Source organism: Lepisma saccharinum, chromosome 30 (assembly GCF_977018435.1).
Source record: "Lepisma saccharinum chromosome 30, izLepSacc3.1, whole genome shotgun sequence".
NCBI lineage: Eukaryota > Metazoa > Arthropoda > Insecta > Zygentoma > Lepismatidae > Lepisma > Lepisma saccharinum.
This window is the reverse complement of record NC_139258.1, coordinates 9,485,553-9,503,584: the sequence shown is the minus strand read 5'-3', so window position 1 is coordinate 9,503,584 and position 18,032 is coordinate 9,485,553. Positions and strand designations below refer to the sequence as shown.

The 18,032-nt window shown below is 37.7% G+C and overlaps 1 protein-coding gene across 3 annotated transcripts in view; it reads right to left on the bottom strand.

Annotated features, from left to right (window-relative positions):
• The window catches only part of MED14 (mediator complex subunit 14), a 136,479-nt gene that overhangs the window by 24,156 nt on the left and 94,291 nt on the right, over positions 1-18,032 (bottom strand). For all 3 annotated transcript variants that reach the window (XM_083115640.1, XM_083115641.1, XM_083115642.1), the window contains exons 20-21: positions 7,245-7,484; positions 2,951-3,203 (exon numbers count right to left, since the gene is read on the bottom strand). In XM_083115640.1, the coding sequence (XP_082971766.1) occupies positions 2,951-3,203; positions 7,245-7,484 (493 nt within the window). The remainder of the gene's footprint in view (positions 1-2,950; positions 3,204-7,244; positions 7,485-18,032) is intronic.

Below are 18,032 nucleotides of genomic sequence, written 5' to 3'. Positions count from 1 at the left end.
CCAAAATTCCCTGACTTTTCCAGACCAAGCACAAAAACTTTCCAGACCAAGTCATTAGGGCAATTAATGTACATGAACATGTATGTACAGTAGCAGCGATTAGGGGAGTGTATGGGGGGGGAATGTCCCCCTACTTTTTGCCCCACCAGTATGGTCTCTTAATGCTATCCCTTATCTACCAAGAAAAAATTAAGTGTCCCTGCCCCAACCCCAAAGTTTTGGCACCCAGTCAAAGGTGATATATGTAAGAAAATCAGAGCACTTTGATGAAAATTCACACTTCGTCACACTCAAGTTTAAAACCATAAACTGTAGTACATCATATTGATCTTTTCACCACAAAGCATACTTTATCTTCTTGTACCTGTATATTTATGGGAATTTACCAATTTACTATCACATTACGTGAAATTATTGATGGCCTCCCTTCAGCCCTTATAGCCATCCGATCCACCCACACATTATAAAATAATTGTTTTACCAATTTTTTTGGAGTTAATTTATTTCCATAACAATTCAGTAGGCACAAGAAAAATAATATATATGTTTATAAACAATGTAATTTTGTAAAATAGTTTTCTTCCTTTAAAATAAATGCAAAAGAACACATTACTCGAAAAACACAACTATACTATTTTCTTCTTTAAAGCTTTCATCTTTTCATCAAATTCTTGGATTTCCTTTGCAGATCTCTCGAGGATTTTAGCTTTCTTTGTGCTCATTCTTTCAGTGCTGACATACTTCTTTTCCTCTCTTCTAAATGAGTCTTCTGAGTTTCTGTTGTATCATGCTTCCTTTTCAGTGCTTTCTTCCACTTTCCATTTGCATTCCTTGCTGCATGGATTAAAGATTTTGTCATAGGGACTTTTTCAACCCCTCCATAACTTACAATTGCATCATGTATACATCGTTGAGCAATAAGCGAGTCCTCATCAAGATTATCCACAAGGCATTGCTTATTTACAGACAAACTGCGCTCATCGGAAGCATTTCCATGTGAAAGCATAAAAATCTTCTGGATTGATTGATTCAGTTCATTTTACTTCGCGTTTTGTGCCTCTTGGCTAATTTGCGAAGATGGGGATGAGTGATGAAAATGATGAATGGACATTCACAAACAACCAAGCCCGAGCAGGATTCGAACCCGGGACCCTTGGCGTCGCAGCGCAATGTGCTAACCACTCGGCCACAGGGTCCGGCTAAAATCTTCTGGACAAACAGTATAAAGGAACTGTTGTTACAGTCTTCAAGAACTGTCATCCACATCTGATTCAGCCGATCAACAGCAATGTCAAAATTTTTCATTCTTGCAATCACACTGTCATTACTACAGAAGTCAGAAAAATGGCACTTTTCAACTAGGACTTGTAATGCCACATTTACTTGGTCTTCGCCTACTTTTCCATCAAAAACAGATGCTGGAGAGAGACATGCTGCACCATATGAGAGCCTATATTTCAATGGTGATCTCATACATATCTTCTTAGACAAACATTGCAATATTTTCAGACAATCTTCACGAAAATGTAATACCTGAACGTCAGATAGGTCTTTTGTAGAACACACACATTCTGGATCAGTTAGATTTAGTTTCAAAAGATGTTCAGAACTTACAGCTTCAAGCAAAGTGGACTTCTTTATAAACCTGGACATAAGGGATTTCAGTAGCTTGAGCAAATGTTCATAAAGGAAAGGCACCATTGGTGAATCAGACTGAAACCTGACAAGAAAGGGTCCTATATCAGCTGCAAGAAATAAGTCTGAAAGAGAATTGGTAACAAAAGATTCCTCACTTGTGACTTAATAGTTTTAAGGCTTTCCCACCTTGGTTGTTCCTTGGTACCAGAAACACTGTCAGTTATTTGGAAAAACTTTTGGTCCTGTAATTCTTGTGAAATCTGTTCTCAGAGCTGGAAAAATTTTAAATAAATTGTACACTGCTCTTAAGAATACCACTATGTTCCAATCAGAACTCTGACAAGATGCTTTGAAAGCACCATGAAAAGCATTAAGTCTGCAGCTTCCTATTTCCAGCAATGTTGTACTTTCTGGCTCATTAATAGCCATGTTTTCCTTGAAAGAGGCGAGAAACTTCCAGTTAACTGCTGGTCCATCCATGGATATTTGCACTATGTTTTTCAAATTGATACCTTTTACACCTTCTTGAAATGCCAGTAGCAAGTCACTAGCTTTGGTATGGTGAAGAAACAAAAATACAATTTTTTCCAGAAAAATAGTAATTTTCCCTGACTTTTCCAGAAAAATAAACTTCCCTGACTTTTCCAGAAAAAATAATTTTCCCTGACTTTTCCAGAAAAATAATTTTCCCTGACTTTTCCAGAAAAATAATTTTCCCTGACTTTTCCAGAAAAATAATTTTCCCTGACTTTTCCAGAAAAATAAATTTCCCTGACTTTTCCAGAAAAATAAATTTCCCTGACTTTTCCAGAAAAATAAATTTCCCTGACTTTTCCAGAAAAATAAATTTCCCTGACTTTTCCAGAAAAATAAATTTCCCTGACTTTTCCAGAAAAATAAATTTCCCTGACTTATCCAGAAAAATAAAATTCCCTGACTTATCCAGAAAAATAAAATTCCCTGACTTATCCAGAAAAAAAAATTCCCTGACTTTTCCAGAAAAATAAAATTCCCTGACTTTTCCAGAAAAAATAAATTTCCCTGACTTTTCCAGCTTTCCAAGACTGGTAGACACCCTGTGATTAATGCCATTACAGATGAATTGGGTATGGTCATTTTGCACATAGAATTCCCACATAATTCCCAATGGCAAAAAAATTGTTCATAATTTCAAGAATTCTTAGCCAGCAGAGACCATGCCTGCATTAACGTTAAAAATGGTTGTCAATATCCATTTTAAAATTAAAAATTAACTCTTGGCAACATAATTTTTTCTATCTCTGACAAAATGTCCTGTTGCAATGGCAGTTACCTGGTTGGCTGATGAAAGAGCTGGCAGGCGAGTGGCCAATGGGGACCTGGGGCTGGCAGGGCCCGGGGGAGGAGGTGGGCATGATCCCTGGACTGGGGACATGCAGAGGGTTCGAAGGGGAGTTGGCTAGAAGTCCAGACCCTGGTGATGGATGAGGAAGCATCGAGGGTGAAGGGTTGATGTTCGGAGGCAGTGACGGAGGAGACGCCAGGCTGAAAGACGTTGCTGGACTGGATCCAAGGTGCTGACTCGTCTGCAAAACAAGTTCTTCATTAAAAATGTATTCTCGTCACACACACACACACATGCTTGACAGGATGTGTACCAAAATAACAAATCCAAAACTCTTGACTTTTTGTTGACCTTTTCCCCCTTTTATTAATATCTACTTAATCACACCGTAGTTATGGTTGCAAAATGAAGAAAATAGATAATTTTTATTCAATGAAAACCCCGAGCACAAGGCCGGTTAAGATGAAAACTGAAGCTATACTTTAACAACAGATTTAGACTTGCTTCAATTATTAATGCATGTAAACATTCATGCTTCAGACTTTATCCTGGATGGGGAATGGCCACATTATTTTATTTAATATTCTTACAAAACTTCACACACAATAACAATCTAAGTTCACTACACTGTATGTAAAAAAATAGCAAAAATTCTTGACCAAAAGCATAATTCCTTGACTGGTAGGCAACTTGTTATGTACATTGATTGATTGGCTATATTTTACTTCACTGCTTGTGCCACTTTTTAGCTAATTTGCGAAGATGGGGATGAGTGATGACATTGATGAATGGACACACAAACATCCATGAACAGGCTGGCATTCGAACCCGGGACCCCTGGCATCATAGCACGATGTGCTAACCACTCTGCCACGGGGGCCGGCCATGTTATGTACAGAGTGGCTCACATAAGAAACTATACCCAACTAAGACTACAGTGTTTGTATCTTTGATAAAGTACATCTGTAACTTACATGTTAACACTCAGGCAAATGGAGTCAAAAGTGTGTCACACGCTCGGCTCCACTGCAGCTGAGATTTTGAAACTCTTGACAAATTTTAAAGGATTATTTCTCTTGTTGTCTATGGTTGTTACAAGCATAAAAACAAAGTTTCTTGTTGTGACGTTTCAGAATACATGCTCCTTTCATCACACATTTATTCTTAGTTTGATTAAAGATAAAGTTATAACAATGGTTACAAATCTTTAAAAAAAGACTCCGTTATACAGTGGATCTTGTCAATGTTACATTGCTGGAATGAAGCAACTTAACTCTGAAACAAGCAGTCTGTTTTATTATTATTTAAAATGATTTTTTTTTATCACATTCTAAAAAAATATATAAATCCCAAATATCATCCGGCAATTCAAAATCATCATTCCTTTTACAGAGATTCTTGATGTTTTCAGTTACATTAAATTTTAAAGATGGTGGTATACTCTACTTGTGAAAAAGAAAACTCCATAGTGGGTCTACCTTACCACTTTCATTATTTAATTTATTCCAGTGTTCTTCTGCAATGAACGAAGCTTCCCAGACATTCAAATCTATGTACTCCCTCTGTCCCGTAATTTTAGTCTGGTATGCCAAAATGGTAGTACAGGAATTACAGACGAAGAGGCAGATGGAAAGCACACACATGAGGAGAGGCACAGTAGATCAGTCTTCAAGATTGTGAAGAGGAACAACGTGACCTTATCGCAATGAGCAACAAATACCACCCAGCCGATTACCAATTATTATGGGACAACAAACAAAGGTGTACCGGACAATAATTATGGGACAGAGGGAGTATATGCTTGTAACAAGTGTAGACAAGAGAAATAATTCTACAATGCTTACAACCTTTGTTTTGAATATAGTTTTATTTGGGTCATCCTGTATAATATAAATGAACTGACATGAACATTTTTGCAACAGTATATTAACAGCACAAACTTACTACTTGTGACTTTCTAATGTGAATTTATGAACATGTATGACTGAAAGCAATTGACAGTTGGAAAACAGTAAAAAGTTATGTACTGCAGAAGTAATTATTACAGTGATGAACATAGTTTATTTGAAAATTGAAATCTATAGGGTTTCGAACAAGAGCTATCAGATGTTTTCTTGTTACAGTTGCTATGTGCAACACTGTTTTGATATAGCGTTCTCCAGCTGTAGCCCACCATGACAAATTAAATCATGGAGTGAAGAACATTGTAACATGTGCATATCATGACAACTTATTCTAGTAAAAAAAAAAAAAAAAAAATAATAATAAAAAAAAAATACATGCTTATTTTAGTCAGCATAAGTACCTGGCAGAAAAACACAAGATGGTTCAATTTGATGCTATATATGGTGAATAAAATCAAGATTTGGGTACAAAAACTGAGCACATTTCGGGATGAAAAGTGACACATAAAATGGCATATTGGTGTTAAAATGGTGAATAAAAAACTATTATCATTACACAAAATTAACATTTCACTTCTAATAGCACATTTATGCAGTTATCAGAGTATTAAGTTTATTCCTGTGTAAAGGAGTCCATTTGTGATTCTCTAATATTTACAGCAGAATTAATCAATTTTCCATGATTTGAATAAATCTCAGGATAATTCAGACCTCAGAAGGTGTTGCCCTAAATAAATCCTAAATTTCGCATTTTGCAGTTCATTTTGCATCATTTCGTGACAAAACATGGGAGCAAAATGCACTTCAAGCTTTAAAAAAAATTAAAAATTTATATTATAATAATAATAATTCATCAAAAATTAAATATGCATGCCCCTAGCTATTGGGTTACTTGTTTTGGGGTTACATGAAAGGTACTGATGGACTCAAAGAAGAAAATTGATAAGTCATTGGCAAAATTGAGCCACAGTTATCTCAAAATGTCATCAGAAATCTATACAAAAAGTGCCATCATATCAAAGAAGCCACAATGTTCATTTGTCTGATATAGTCTTCCATATAATTTTAACTGTAATGAATCATACTGTGTTAAAAGACATTCACAGTTCTCTTACTCTAAGTGTTTTTTAAGCCCAGAACATCTGGTAACTTCTACTGGAAAACCCTATGTTTTTACATAATCTGAAGTAATGGTTTCAACTAGGAATTGCCAAAAAATTCAAATTACCGTATTTACTCATGTATAATGCGCACTTTTTTCAAAAATTTTTGCCCCCAAAAAGTGTGGTGCGCATTATGCACAGAATAATTTTTTAATGTTTACGGAACCCTATCATGTTATATATCATTGTAAAGCTTAAATTCTGCAGTTTCTGAATATGGCAACAGTATTTCATTCTAGATGGCGACACTTATTTGCAATGCGGTTGAAATAACCTCATTACAAAATGAAGGAAAGTTTTGATTTTTATGGTACTTTGTATGAAAAGAAAGATAAGGAAAAATAAAATAATTGAAATGTATTACTGGCCAAATAATATGACATATATGTAGTGTGGAAATGCCTTAATGGAGGAAATCTTGTGCTGCTAACTGCTAGCTTGAGGGGCCTGAACGTGCCTCCTATAAATGTTTCATTAGTCATACAAAAAGTATATATTTTGAAGTTTTTCTAGAAAAAGTAGAGAGAAAATGAGCAAAACCACTTATAAAAGTTTAAAGGCCATGTGCCACAATTTTTCACTTTGTAATCTAATATTCTCCTCTTGATCCACATAGCAACATTGAATTGGAATCTGTTGATCGGCATAGCAACAGCTTTACGACCTACAACTAAGAAAGCCATTTCTTGAATCTGAATTGTACCGTGCATTATATACGAGATATAATTGTTGGTCACTTTTCCCTATCAAAAACCAGAGTGCACATTATACACGTGTAAATACAGTATTTCAAATTATCCAATATCGGTTTTGGATGCAATGGATAATTCGGATACGTGAATATTTGGATAATTCAGATAGTACACCAATTTTATGAAGGATTTGTAGAAAATCCGTACAGTGAAATGCAAACAGCACGAATATAAGAATATGTGGATAGCCTATAAAACGGATAAATGACAAAACTGTCTGGATAATGAACACATCGCATATCTGGACATTTTGGATAATCTGAATATCTAGATAATCCAAATATCAAAATAATCTGGACAATTCAGATCTCTGGATAATTTGGATATTCAGATGAACTGTATACCTAGATATCAGAATATCTGGATAGAAAATTATCCAATATCCAAATCCCTAGTTTCATCTTTACAACCAAAGAAGGAGGCAAGAAATTTGCAATCGGAATTTGATCCACGCATCACCCACCTGTGACAAGTTAGCTGCATGAGGGCTGGCTGGTGTGTGAGGGTTGCTTCCGCTGGGAGGGGTGACAGGGGGGTGGAAGCGCAGACCACCTTCCCTCTGCGCTGGAGACTGAGGGTGGTGGGAGGTGAGGAAGGGGCCATCCACAGAGTTCATGGTCACTGGCGACGGAGGGTTGTCGTCTTCCGACTGAGACCGGCGGCGGAATACTGCATTCTCGTCTACATACTTGGAAAGGAAGCCCTGGAAAAGAAGAAAAATCAAGTTCAATGTTAGTTAAATAGTTCCACATATTTTTCAACTTTACTTGTACCATAACAAACCATTATATGCACTCTTGTACAGCTGCACAAACATGTATAATCTTACCAATTGCTATCCATGTCAATGCAGATATTTGATCACTTTGGTACTTCAAGATTACTAAGTAATGAAGTGCAGTTTTGGCATGTAATAGGTATGCCCATATGAAAAGGAGACTTTTGCTGTAGCGGCATTGTATCTAATCGAAGAAGGTAAATATGTTTGCTGATAGATGGCATGATGTTTGTCCCAGTTTGCAGGTGTAGTGAATGGCTTTGCCTGCTGTTTCCTCAGTTGGCGAGAATGTTTTTGTGCGGACGGGTGCATTATGGATTCCTCCAGATCAGCGTAGAGAGGATACTGCTGCTCCAGGACACCATGTGGCCAAGAAGACCCTCGACCTGCTGAGATCATTCCAATGGGAAGTCCTCACACATCCTCCATACAGCCCCGATATTTCCTGTACATCAATATCAATGGCAATTATGTGTAGGTATCATGTTACATAGTAACTGTAATTCACATATTATGTAATGCAAATATTGTGTCAATAATATTCTTTAGATATAACCGTAGTCTCCCTTTCATTTGGGCATACCTTATACTTACTGGTGTCCTGTAGCAGGAGAGAAGACAAGAATAGTCAGTTTAAAATGTGGGGAGGTAAGTTAGGTTAAGCAAGGTTAAAATGGTAAAACACAAAGCAGTGCCCTCTCACTCCTTCCTACTCAATCTCTGGCAAATCGGCTGCATCTGTTGCTCGCCAGAAATGAAGTAGGAAGGAGTGAAAAGGCAGTGCTTTGTGTTTTACCATTTTAACCTTGCTTAACCTAACTTACCTCCCCACATTTTAAACTGACTATTCTTGTCTTATCTTCTGATGAAGCCACATCATGTGAAAGCTAGAGGAAAACAGTAAGCACATGCCAAAACTTAGAAAAATATTTGGACCTAAAAGGGATGAGGAGACAGGTGAGTGGAGAAGGTTACATAAAATAAAACTGCACAATTTGTCCAGATTTTATTAGAAATATTAAATTAAGAAGACTTAGGTGGGCAGGCCATGTGGCACGAATGGGAGAAAAGAAGAGTTTACAGGATTGTTATTGGGAAACCTGATGGTAAGAGACCTGTAAAGCCAAGACGAAGATGGAGGGACAACGTTGACATGGACCTAAAGGAAATTGGTAGGGATGGAAAAGATTGGATAGATCTTGCCCAGAATAGGAACAGATGGAAGGCCTGTGTTGTTGCAGCCATAAACCTTCGGGTTTAAGAAGACTAGAGAGTTAGTTAGTTACATGCCAAAACTGGACTTCATTACTTAGTGGTGTACGTTATTCCTTATCTAAACTTCAAGATTACTTAACGATTTCACCAACTATAATTTAATGGAGAAATATATTTCTATCATATGGATTTGGTGCAAAATTAGTGAGCATTTTGCATTTGGTAGAATTCATATCCTGTGTGGACAAATTTTAATGAAAGAACAGTATTTTATTACCTTAAAATTAATAAAATGGAATAATAATAATAATAATAAAATAACATATTTGTTTGAATGTTTTTAACACCACTTTATGCACAGAAAGGCTAATTGTGATGACCTACAGTTTAAAGTGGGCCATGAACCAGTATGATCTCCATCGGGTATAAAACCTTAACAACTATGCCATCAAGGAGGCACAAAAAAGGCACTATATTTTTTGTTCATGTTTGAATGCTTTCCTTAAGAGACGTACTTGATAACTAATGTATGTAACAATGACATTTATTCAGTATTTCAGAGGAAAAAAAAAACTACATGTTCCTGAAAAACAAAGTGCCAAAAGAAATATACAATATATTAAATGTAACTCAAATTTAAATGTGATGAGGATAAACAGTGATTAGATGAAATTAATAATGAAAAATTCATGAAGAAATATCTCCAACCAGATTGAAATTTAAAGCTGGAGTCTGTGAATCAGCCACTCATAGTTCTCAGCCACCATGTTGGCTATATTTACAGTTGGGCCGCGATAAGATGCGGTGTGCAATCAGAACGCAAAATGGCAGAATGTGACCAAATTCTGTATCCTCGTTGGCTGCCATGTGGCTGGGGCTTTTCTGCGTTGTCACGTTCGCGCAAACAGGCAGACAGGCTAATCAGCTGTTCTGTTGGCAAGCTCTATATGTTATTTCTGTCGTAAAGTGAGAAATTAACGAATCTAGAAGTTTGAATCTGAAGTTTGTTGAAGGTTAACGTTAACTTCCCATATGAATTTTACTTTCTGGCAAGCATGAAACATTTTCTCTTCCTGCTCTACACAGCAACCGAAAACCTTCAATGAAAGAACCTTTGTTGTGTTTTTATTATGGTACATACCACCAAAAGATACCGGCATCTTTTTACTTGTGTTGTGTCACATCACAATTACCAACAAAAGAAAATGCATCTTGTGTTATGAACAACTGTGGCAAATTGTTCTCCTTTGATTTCATGCCGCCTCTGTTTGCCTTCTTTGTCACGCCGCGGTGTTCGACTTTTTCGCAACTCGATACCGACCGCAGTTATACCTGCCTATTGTTTTTGTATACGAAACTCGCCCTTTATTTTGTAAAGACATGGAATTTATACTTCTGTAACATTGTTGAAGCTTCAGAACGTACAAATGAAATGTATTTCTTGAAAATTGGGGCAAATTACGTATAAATAAATTACGTACAACTTGGTTTTGTTAACACGTTTTTAAATTATATTTTGCGGAACCTACAAAAAATTCACCTCAAACAGAATTTCACAGAACTGAGTTACTGTATTATGGAGAAGAATTTATCAAGAACAAATCAATTGTGTGGGAATTGATTGATTAAATTGGTGTTTTAAAGTCCACTTTATGCACACTACGGCTAATCTGGAATGGACCTACAGTTAGAAGTGGGATCCGAACCACTATGTGCCTCGACAGGGTATCGAACCCAGGACTCCTTGATTACAAGGCGATGACACTTACCCTACCATCGGGGAGGCACATGTGGGTGTGTGAAGTGAGATAACTTGGGAAGCTACATGAGCTCTGGCAATACAGAGTTCAATAAATTACAATGAAACGCTTGGCAATTGCTCGATTTTCGTAACATTAATGATACATTTGGTACATGTGTTTTAATGCTTCGAGCTACCTGTATGTAAAAACATAAAAAATGAATGAAAGAACAGAAGTAGTTAACGTTGTTCCTTCAAATATGAACAGAGTCGGAATGAGAACAATGGAAGGGTCCCGCTGTTGACTGTTTAACCAGATGTTTAATCCTACACATGTTTCTGTGGGCTCACGAAAATCCTGAAGTAGGTCAATCTGGCAACGGCACGTCACTACCAGAGTGGATTGTTCCACGCCGGTTGCTAGCGCATCCTGACTGTAATATCACAACTTCTTGTTGGTATAATTAATAAAAGCAGTGTTACAATTAGCTAACAATAATGCTTACTCAACAGAGACTACAGCTTGATCTTGCTATTATGACAATAAAAAAATCATTACTTATTTCTATCTAAAAACTTGAATGAAAATGTCTTAATCTGAAACCCTTCTGGTGAGGACAATAGGTTAAACAGTAATACAATAATAATAATAATAATAAATCCTGGTGGAACAGCACATTGAGGGGCCGGGCCTACCCACAGACTGCTGACCCCAATCCCACCTGATCCTATTTACTCACTGACCCAAGGTGGGAAAACATCCAACCAGCTACAGGGTGACACGTGGTCAGCACGACGAACCCCCAGATGTTGTTCTAGGTTTCCATGACAAGGTTACGCTATTCATTCGTAGCTTCCCAATTTTCTCCTGATGGTGGGTGGGTACCAATTCAATGAAAAAGGTTGTTACGCTTTCCCCTCAGGAGACTCAAACCTGTGCACGTTCCGTAGCCAAAGCCCAAAACATGATGCCTTATACTAGGGATGTGACGAAGCTGAAAATTTACCGATGCCGATGTACTCACCGATAATTTTTGGAACCGATACCGATGCCGATATTTAACTGATTCCGATACATAAGATTATTAAACAGAAATGGGATGTTATTTTCAGCATGACAAAAATAAATTTGCTTTGTACATTTCTATTGCATATCATATGTATATACATATATATTCTCAAGAGATGCAAATGTACATTTGCATCTACAAAATGTTATGTGAACCTTTAAGAAGAACATGGATTCTCAAGAGATTAAACATTAGTACACAAGCAGTTCTTTGAAATGCAAAATTAATTCCTTTTCTGCCAGATTCAACTTCAGAAATACGAGATTTGGAAGCACTTCAGGAAGTAACCTACTTCTTCTCTTATCTCAAATCTGTTCAGCAACACTGAACACTCAATCACTGAATACTGATGCAGCAGGTATGCCCAAGTATTTTCTCAGCACTTGCTTCAGGTTTGAATACTCATTTTTGAATTTCCAATACAACAGCAGATCCTGGTTCAGCAATGTACTGTTTTATTTCCAATTTATAGTTAGGTTGATCTTCTGAATGAGTTTGCAATAATTTTATTACAAAAACTCTACAATAATGACAAATCATAACCAAATTTTCAATAAATCTTACAAAACTAGAATATAAAACTTATTAGAAGGTAAAAACTCTAGTATAATCTGTTCCGTTTTAAATATCGGATTTTTGCCGATTACGATGCCGATGTGTCAATTTCAGCTGATTTTCATACATCTGTAATCGGCTTCGGCACATCCCTACCTTACACTTAGAGGAACATATTTTTGGTAAATAAAAAAGCAGAATTTCGGTACAAAAACAAGAGTCGATTTTGGGTTCAAAAGTGCTATATAAAATGACATTATGGTTTTAAAATTGAGAATATGATCCTAAATTTGAAATCTAGATTAAACCTAGATTTAAAATCTACACTTATTACACAAAATAAACTTATCTTCTAATAGCACATTTATGTAGTTACCAGAGATTCCTGTGTAAAGGAGTCCATTTTTGCTTCTCAAATATTTACAGCAGAATTAATCAATTTTCCGTTAATTGCATAACTCACAGGATACTTCAGACTTAGGAAAGTTTCACGTCGGTATATAAACGGTACATTTCGTGTTTAAGAGTACATTTCACATTATTTCATTACAAAACAGGGTAGCATATTTGTAGGTTTGGTGTGTGTCACTCACAATTCCAGAATATAAAAAAAGACGTTAAAAAATTAACGTTAAAAACTGTACTTACGTATGCAAGTATGTTGTTCCAAATTTCCATTCCTTTAGAACTACGTTTCGGAGACTAACTATCCCCTTCTTCAGGTTTGTATAAAAAACTAGGTACTTTTCCTGAGCAGGAAAAGTCGAACTTGCAAGTCGTACATAGTCATACATACAGGTTTTTAGTCTATTAACCTTTTGTGTCCCAAGCATCTCGATCGAGGTACCCAAATGTAACCCTCACAGTCCCAAATGTCTCGATCGAGATGCTGTGTCAAGGTCGTAGTTTTTACGTTATAACTTCTATTTTTGGCTAGAATTTTGATTTTTTTTTTTTATATTGTTCCTAACACACGTATTTAACAGAAATGTTTTTTGCATTTTTGTTTGTCTTCATGAAAATGGAGGTGAAAAGGCGGGAAAAGGGACTTCTCTTTTGAGTCTCTTTTCAAGGACAAATTTTTGCCGACAAAGGAAGACCGGCTTTGTTGTTCTAAAGCAATGCTTTTCACTCCCTCCTGTTAACTGCATTCGAAGGAAGCTTGTTTATCAGTATCCGATGTCAAAATGAAAGTTTTCCGTGAGGGCGCAAGCAGGGGGTGGGGGATGGGGATGGGGGAGGGGGAAGACTGGTTGTTGAATCCACGTTGTGAGAATGGAATTTTGAAGCGCACTGAAGGAAACCTTTGTTTTTTAGCACAAGTTGCAACAGGGGTTACCCTGCATTGTCTAAAAATACAATTTCAAGCAGCTGCAAGAATCGGCACTCATTTTTCACTGCGTTCTAGCTTTTCGTCCGTGAATGTTGTGCGTAGGTGTCGTTTTGAGCCCAAGTGCGAGGACATTTTTTGGGTGAAGTGACAATTTTTTAAAATAATTTTTGGGGGTTTTCTCCCTTCCCCATCCATATATATGCCGAATTTGCATAAATTTCATATAGTCTGAATCTCTGGTTCATTCCGCGTACAACGGTATATCACTCATCTCTCTAGGGCAATTAGTCTCCGATCTACACTCATTTAATTGAAACTCTGCATTTTGCTCAAAATCGGCTCAGGACAGAGAGGCTTACATGTGAAAATGGCCTTGGGACTCAAAAGGTTAACACATTCTTAACATGGGAATAGGGTATATGTGCAAGTTTTTAGAGAACGACGAGTTTTTTAAATACGTCTAGAGGGGGGATATAATATCTTAAATGTATCCACACCAACCCTTGTCCACTATCCTCTTATTACATTTCGACGTGGTACCATATTAAGTACCTAGTTTTTTATACTGCGATCCGCGCGTGAGAGAAAAGACAGACGATAGATTCGGGAGTTGAATGGCTTCGTCTACGTGGCTGGTCCAGGGATACGTGCCTCCAGGTTACGTTGCCGAATAATAGGATAGGTGAACCTAACCTACTCACCCACTTTGGGCTTGATTGAACCTACGAAACTACCTGGCTATGCAACCTGGACGCACCTATCCCCGTGCAGCTCTACGCTGTCCTCCAGTGACCATTAACATGGAGGATGTCCCCAGTAGACCAGCATCCATTCCGCGGAATGATTGCTGGTTTATCATAAGGACTTTCAGCCTATTTATTCCAGAGCGAGTAGTACGCTTCCCGGACTTGTCCGCCCAAATATGAATTAATAAATCAAGATGTCGGAAAGACACATTTAATATTCTGGGAAATATCACATTTAACTATATACAAGCACTGCACAAACTTATAGGTTTGTTCTTACATATGAAACCAACAAAATGGGTAACAAAAGCATTGTACTTACATCTTCTGCTTCCACCTCATCACACATGGGCCTTGTAACAACACTTGTCACTCCAACTATAAATGGGGGATTTTTGTGGGTCTGCACTAAAAATATAGCGGTATCTTAAGACATATGGGTATTGGCTTGCAAATGAACTGTTTCAGGGAGCTATATCACAAAGGATGGGCCGAATAATCGTGGATGTCTTTGGATACAAAGCATCATGGTTTCCTGGAGGCTCATTGTCCTCACCATGTGGTTTTGAAAATTTCCGAATTTTCATGGATATTGGTTCCATGCACTTTATGGCACTTCAAGTGCTGTAATTCATCCATATTATACACTACAGGACTATTTCCAACCACTTAATAGATACTTCACATGTTGGAACACAAATGGCTACTCCATTGTCCTCTCTCCACTGGCCTACTCTGGCTCAAAACTTGGAGCGATGTTAACTGTACCAACTATCCACACAGAGTGAAATCAAGATGGCTTCCTCTCATGTTAAAAGCTATCTCAGACTCATTGTCTGGTAGCCACGCCCATGAGGCCATCTGATTGGTCCACAGCACTTTGTGTTACTTGCCTTCATCTAGTACCTTGAGAAGCCCAGTAGATGGCAGTCTAGTCAGGGCTAGTTCCACTGACTCTCACCAGATGGCTCTGGTGCTGTGAGACCGATTGTCTTTTGTCCAAAAACATCGATTTTTTGATGTTTTTGTGGTTTGTTTGCACATATAATTGTGACTTGGAGTTATTTTCAGGGAAAGCCAGTTAATTTGTGGTTGCACAAATGTTATCCTAAAAATATCTGTATTAATAAAAAATTTGCATGAAAAACAACATGTGCTCTCTGAATTCTGTTTTTCCACAAAAGGCTGTCTTTTTGATAACCAATGAATTTTGGTCTGGGGCTTATTAATTACTTAATATTTTGATGTTTTATCATACTTTTACTAATTAGGCCTAATTTAATCTTAACATATCTGGGAATGTCTATTCCTATTAATTTTACCTGGATTGAATTGACCTTGTACTTTGGTTGGAGTGGAGTGCTGCCTGTATGTATTGGGGATGTATACCCAACCTTTGGTTGGTTATACATATCCCGGGCCCTCGGGAAAAGAAAAAGGATACGTGAAGCGGATCATTTTTCTTTACCCTTTACTACACTATACCCAAATACATACACAAAATATTTATATACACACTGAATTGTTATGACCACGCTGGTCCGAAAAGAACATATACATGAAAGAAAATAAATTTGCAATTATTCTTGCCCGTCACTTGGATATATGTTTGAGATACTGTTCTGTTCGATATATCGAACGATTTCCTAGACGGTATATACATGGTTAATATAACACACACTTAAACGTTTTCAATAAATGTTCATGTTATAATGTCTGCTTTTTGTCGCACTGAATACAGTTTTTGTACTCGACCTGAGCTGCATAGTAATTTTTAGATGTGTATCTACTTGTCTCTGCCCCTCATTCACTTGAGGGTGCAGTACCTTCAAAAAATGTTCACCATACACCTTGGTATGTTGTCCACATTTGATCACCTCACCATTGTTCTTCAATATCTCCTTAGGTGGAGCACGCTGTCGCCTGGCTTTGCGCAGCATCCGTTGCCAGCAAATGTTTTTGTTGCTAGCTTGGTGGAACAATGCTTCGACCTGGCTCCCCATTGAGATTGTGTACAATCGGTAGAATGTACTCCTTGTGTGAAGTCTGTCGGATTGTCATGGTGGTTCGTTTCTGGATGTCAATGTTCGATTACGAACCCCTGACACACTCCCTGCTTCCCCATCTTGCTGGAACGCTGAAAAGATTGTCTCTAGTTCCTGGTATAATATGCTTGTGGGTCTGCTGCTGCCTATGACACCATGCACTTTTGTATGTTTGCTCCGGGGTTTTGTGGTGACACTGAGGGGGAGTTGGAGTGATGTACTCACTGGCCCCACTTCACACGCAGGCTTTGACCTTACCCTTGTTGGTTTTGGGTTGTTCCTCATAAACAACCCTATATGTTTGGGGGTGCTTGCATATTTCTATTACCGCTAACCCTGGTTTGGTCGAACCCAGCCCATCGGTAGTGCAAATATCCAATGATTGCTAAACAATATTTTGCTTGATTGGTAGTGAGTGATCTAGCATAGATTTGCACTCATAGGGAAATAAATCTCTATATGATGGTTGGACTCACTTTTGTGTCCAACAAAGAAATGGCCCTGGTAGACAATAATGAAATTACCCTTTATCCCACAATGAAATTGCCTTGGCATATAATACTGAAATAATACTCTTGTATACAACAATGAAATAATACTTTTATACACAACAATGAAATAATCTTTTGTATACAACAATGAAATTGACTTTTATACTCAACAATGAAGTAGGCTATTACACTCAACAATGAAATAGGCTTTTGTATGCAACAATGAAATTGACTTTTGCATACAATGATAAAATAATCCCTTACACGATCTTGACATAAATTTTTTTACCCTATGTACAAATGGGCGAATGTCACAGACCAGACAGAACCTCATCCACGAAACCTCTGACCTTTAACATATATTAATACTAGTGTTCGAAAAATGTGTAGCTTTTTCTCCTCATCTTGTACCTGTTGTACACTCCTATCCGTGCGTCTTACCCTGGATGCGCTAGAGGGATACCAATACCTCTTATGCGACTAATACTATAGCGCAGGAGCCGTACCGTCGCGTACTTCTCTCCTAGGTCCTACTGATATCGGGTTTAGGAAGAAACGTAGAGCTGACGAGCAGACATCTACAGTTTCCATGGGGAAGTATCACAAGGGTACGAGGGTGGAGCCATTTGTGCGCAGTTACTCGTCTTACCAACAGACAAAGCAAGTCGTAGGGAAACGGCTGCACCCCGTCGGGATTGAGGTTGAGTCCTCGTTGAATTCAGAGGCCCCTTGGCTTGAATTAACTTCTTTGAGGTACTCTCGATGCTAACACCGGTTGTAGTAGTCTGAGCTTCTCAATGTAATGACTATACACCTTATAGCTACACCTCCACAACTTCATGTTATTCACATGTTGGTTGGGTAGGCTCTTACCGCTAACACAATGAACAAGATTAAATATGTTATCTGTCACCTGATCACTACAAACTAATGGACCGAAGAAGGTGTGGAACAATTTGTGGGTCTGTCCCTCTAGAGCTTTGCTTTGGAGATGGGATTTAAGAAAAACTAAATCATACACTTTGATCACAGTTCTGTTTTGCTGTGACTCATTTACCTTATTGTTGGCTTTGTTTCGCCTTTCGGCCGTCCGGGATACAGCCATGAACAATTGCTGATCCCATTCGGTTTGTTCACCTATAGGAATATGGAAGTGTTCCATAACGGGGTTCCTGAGTGAATTGTTTGGCCCTAACTGGGGACCATTGTCTACTATGACTCTTTGGGGAAGTGAAAAATGTACAAAACATATATCAATGAGTTTCCTCACTATTAAA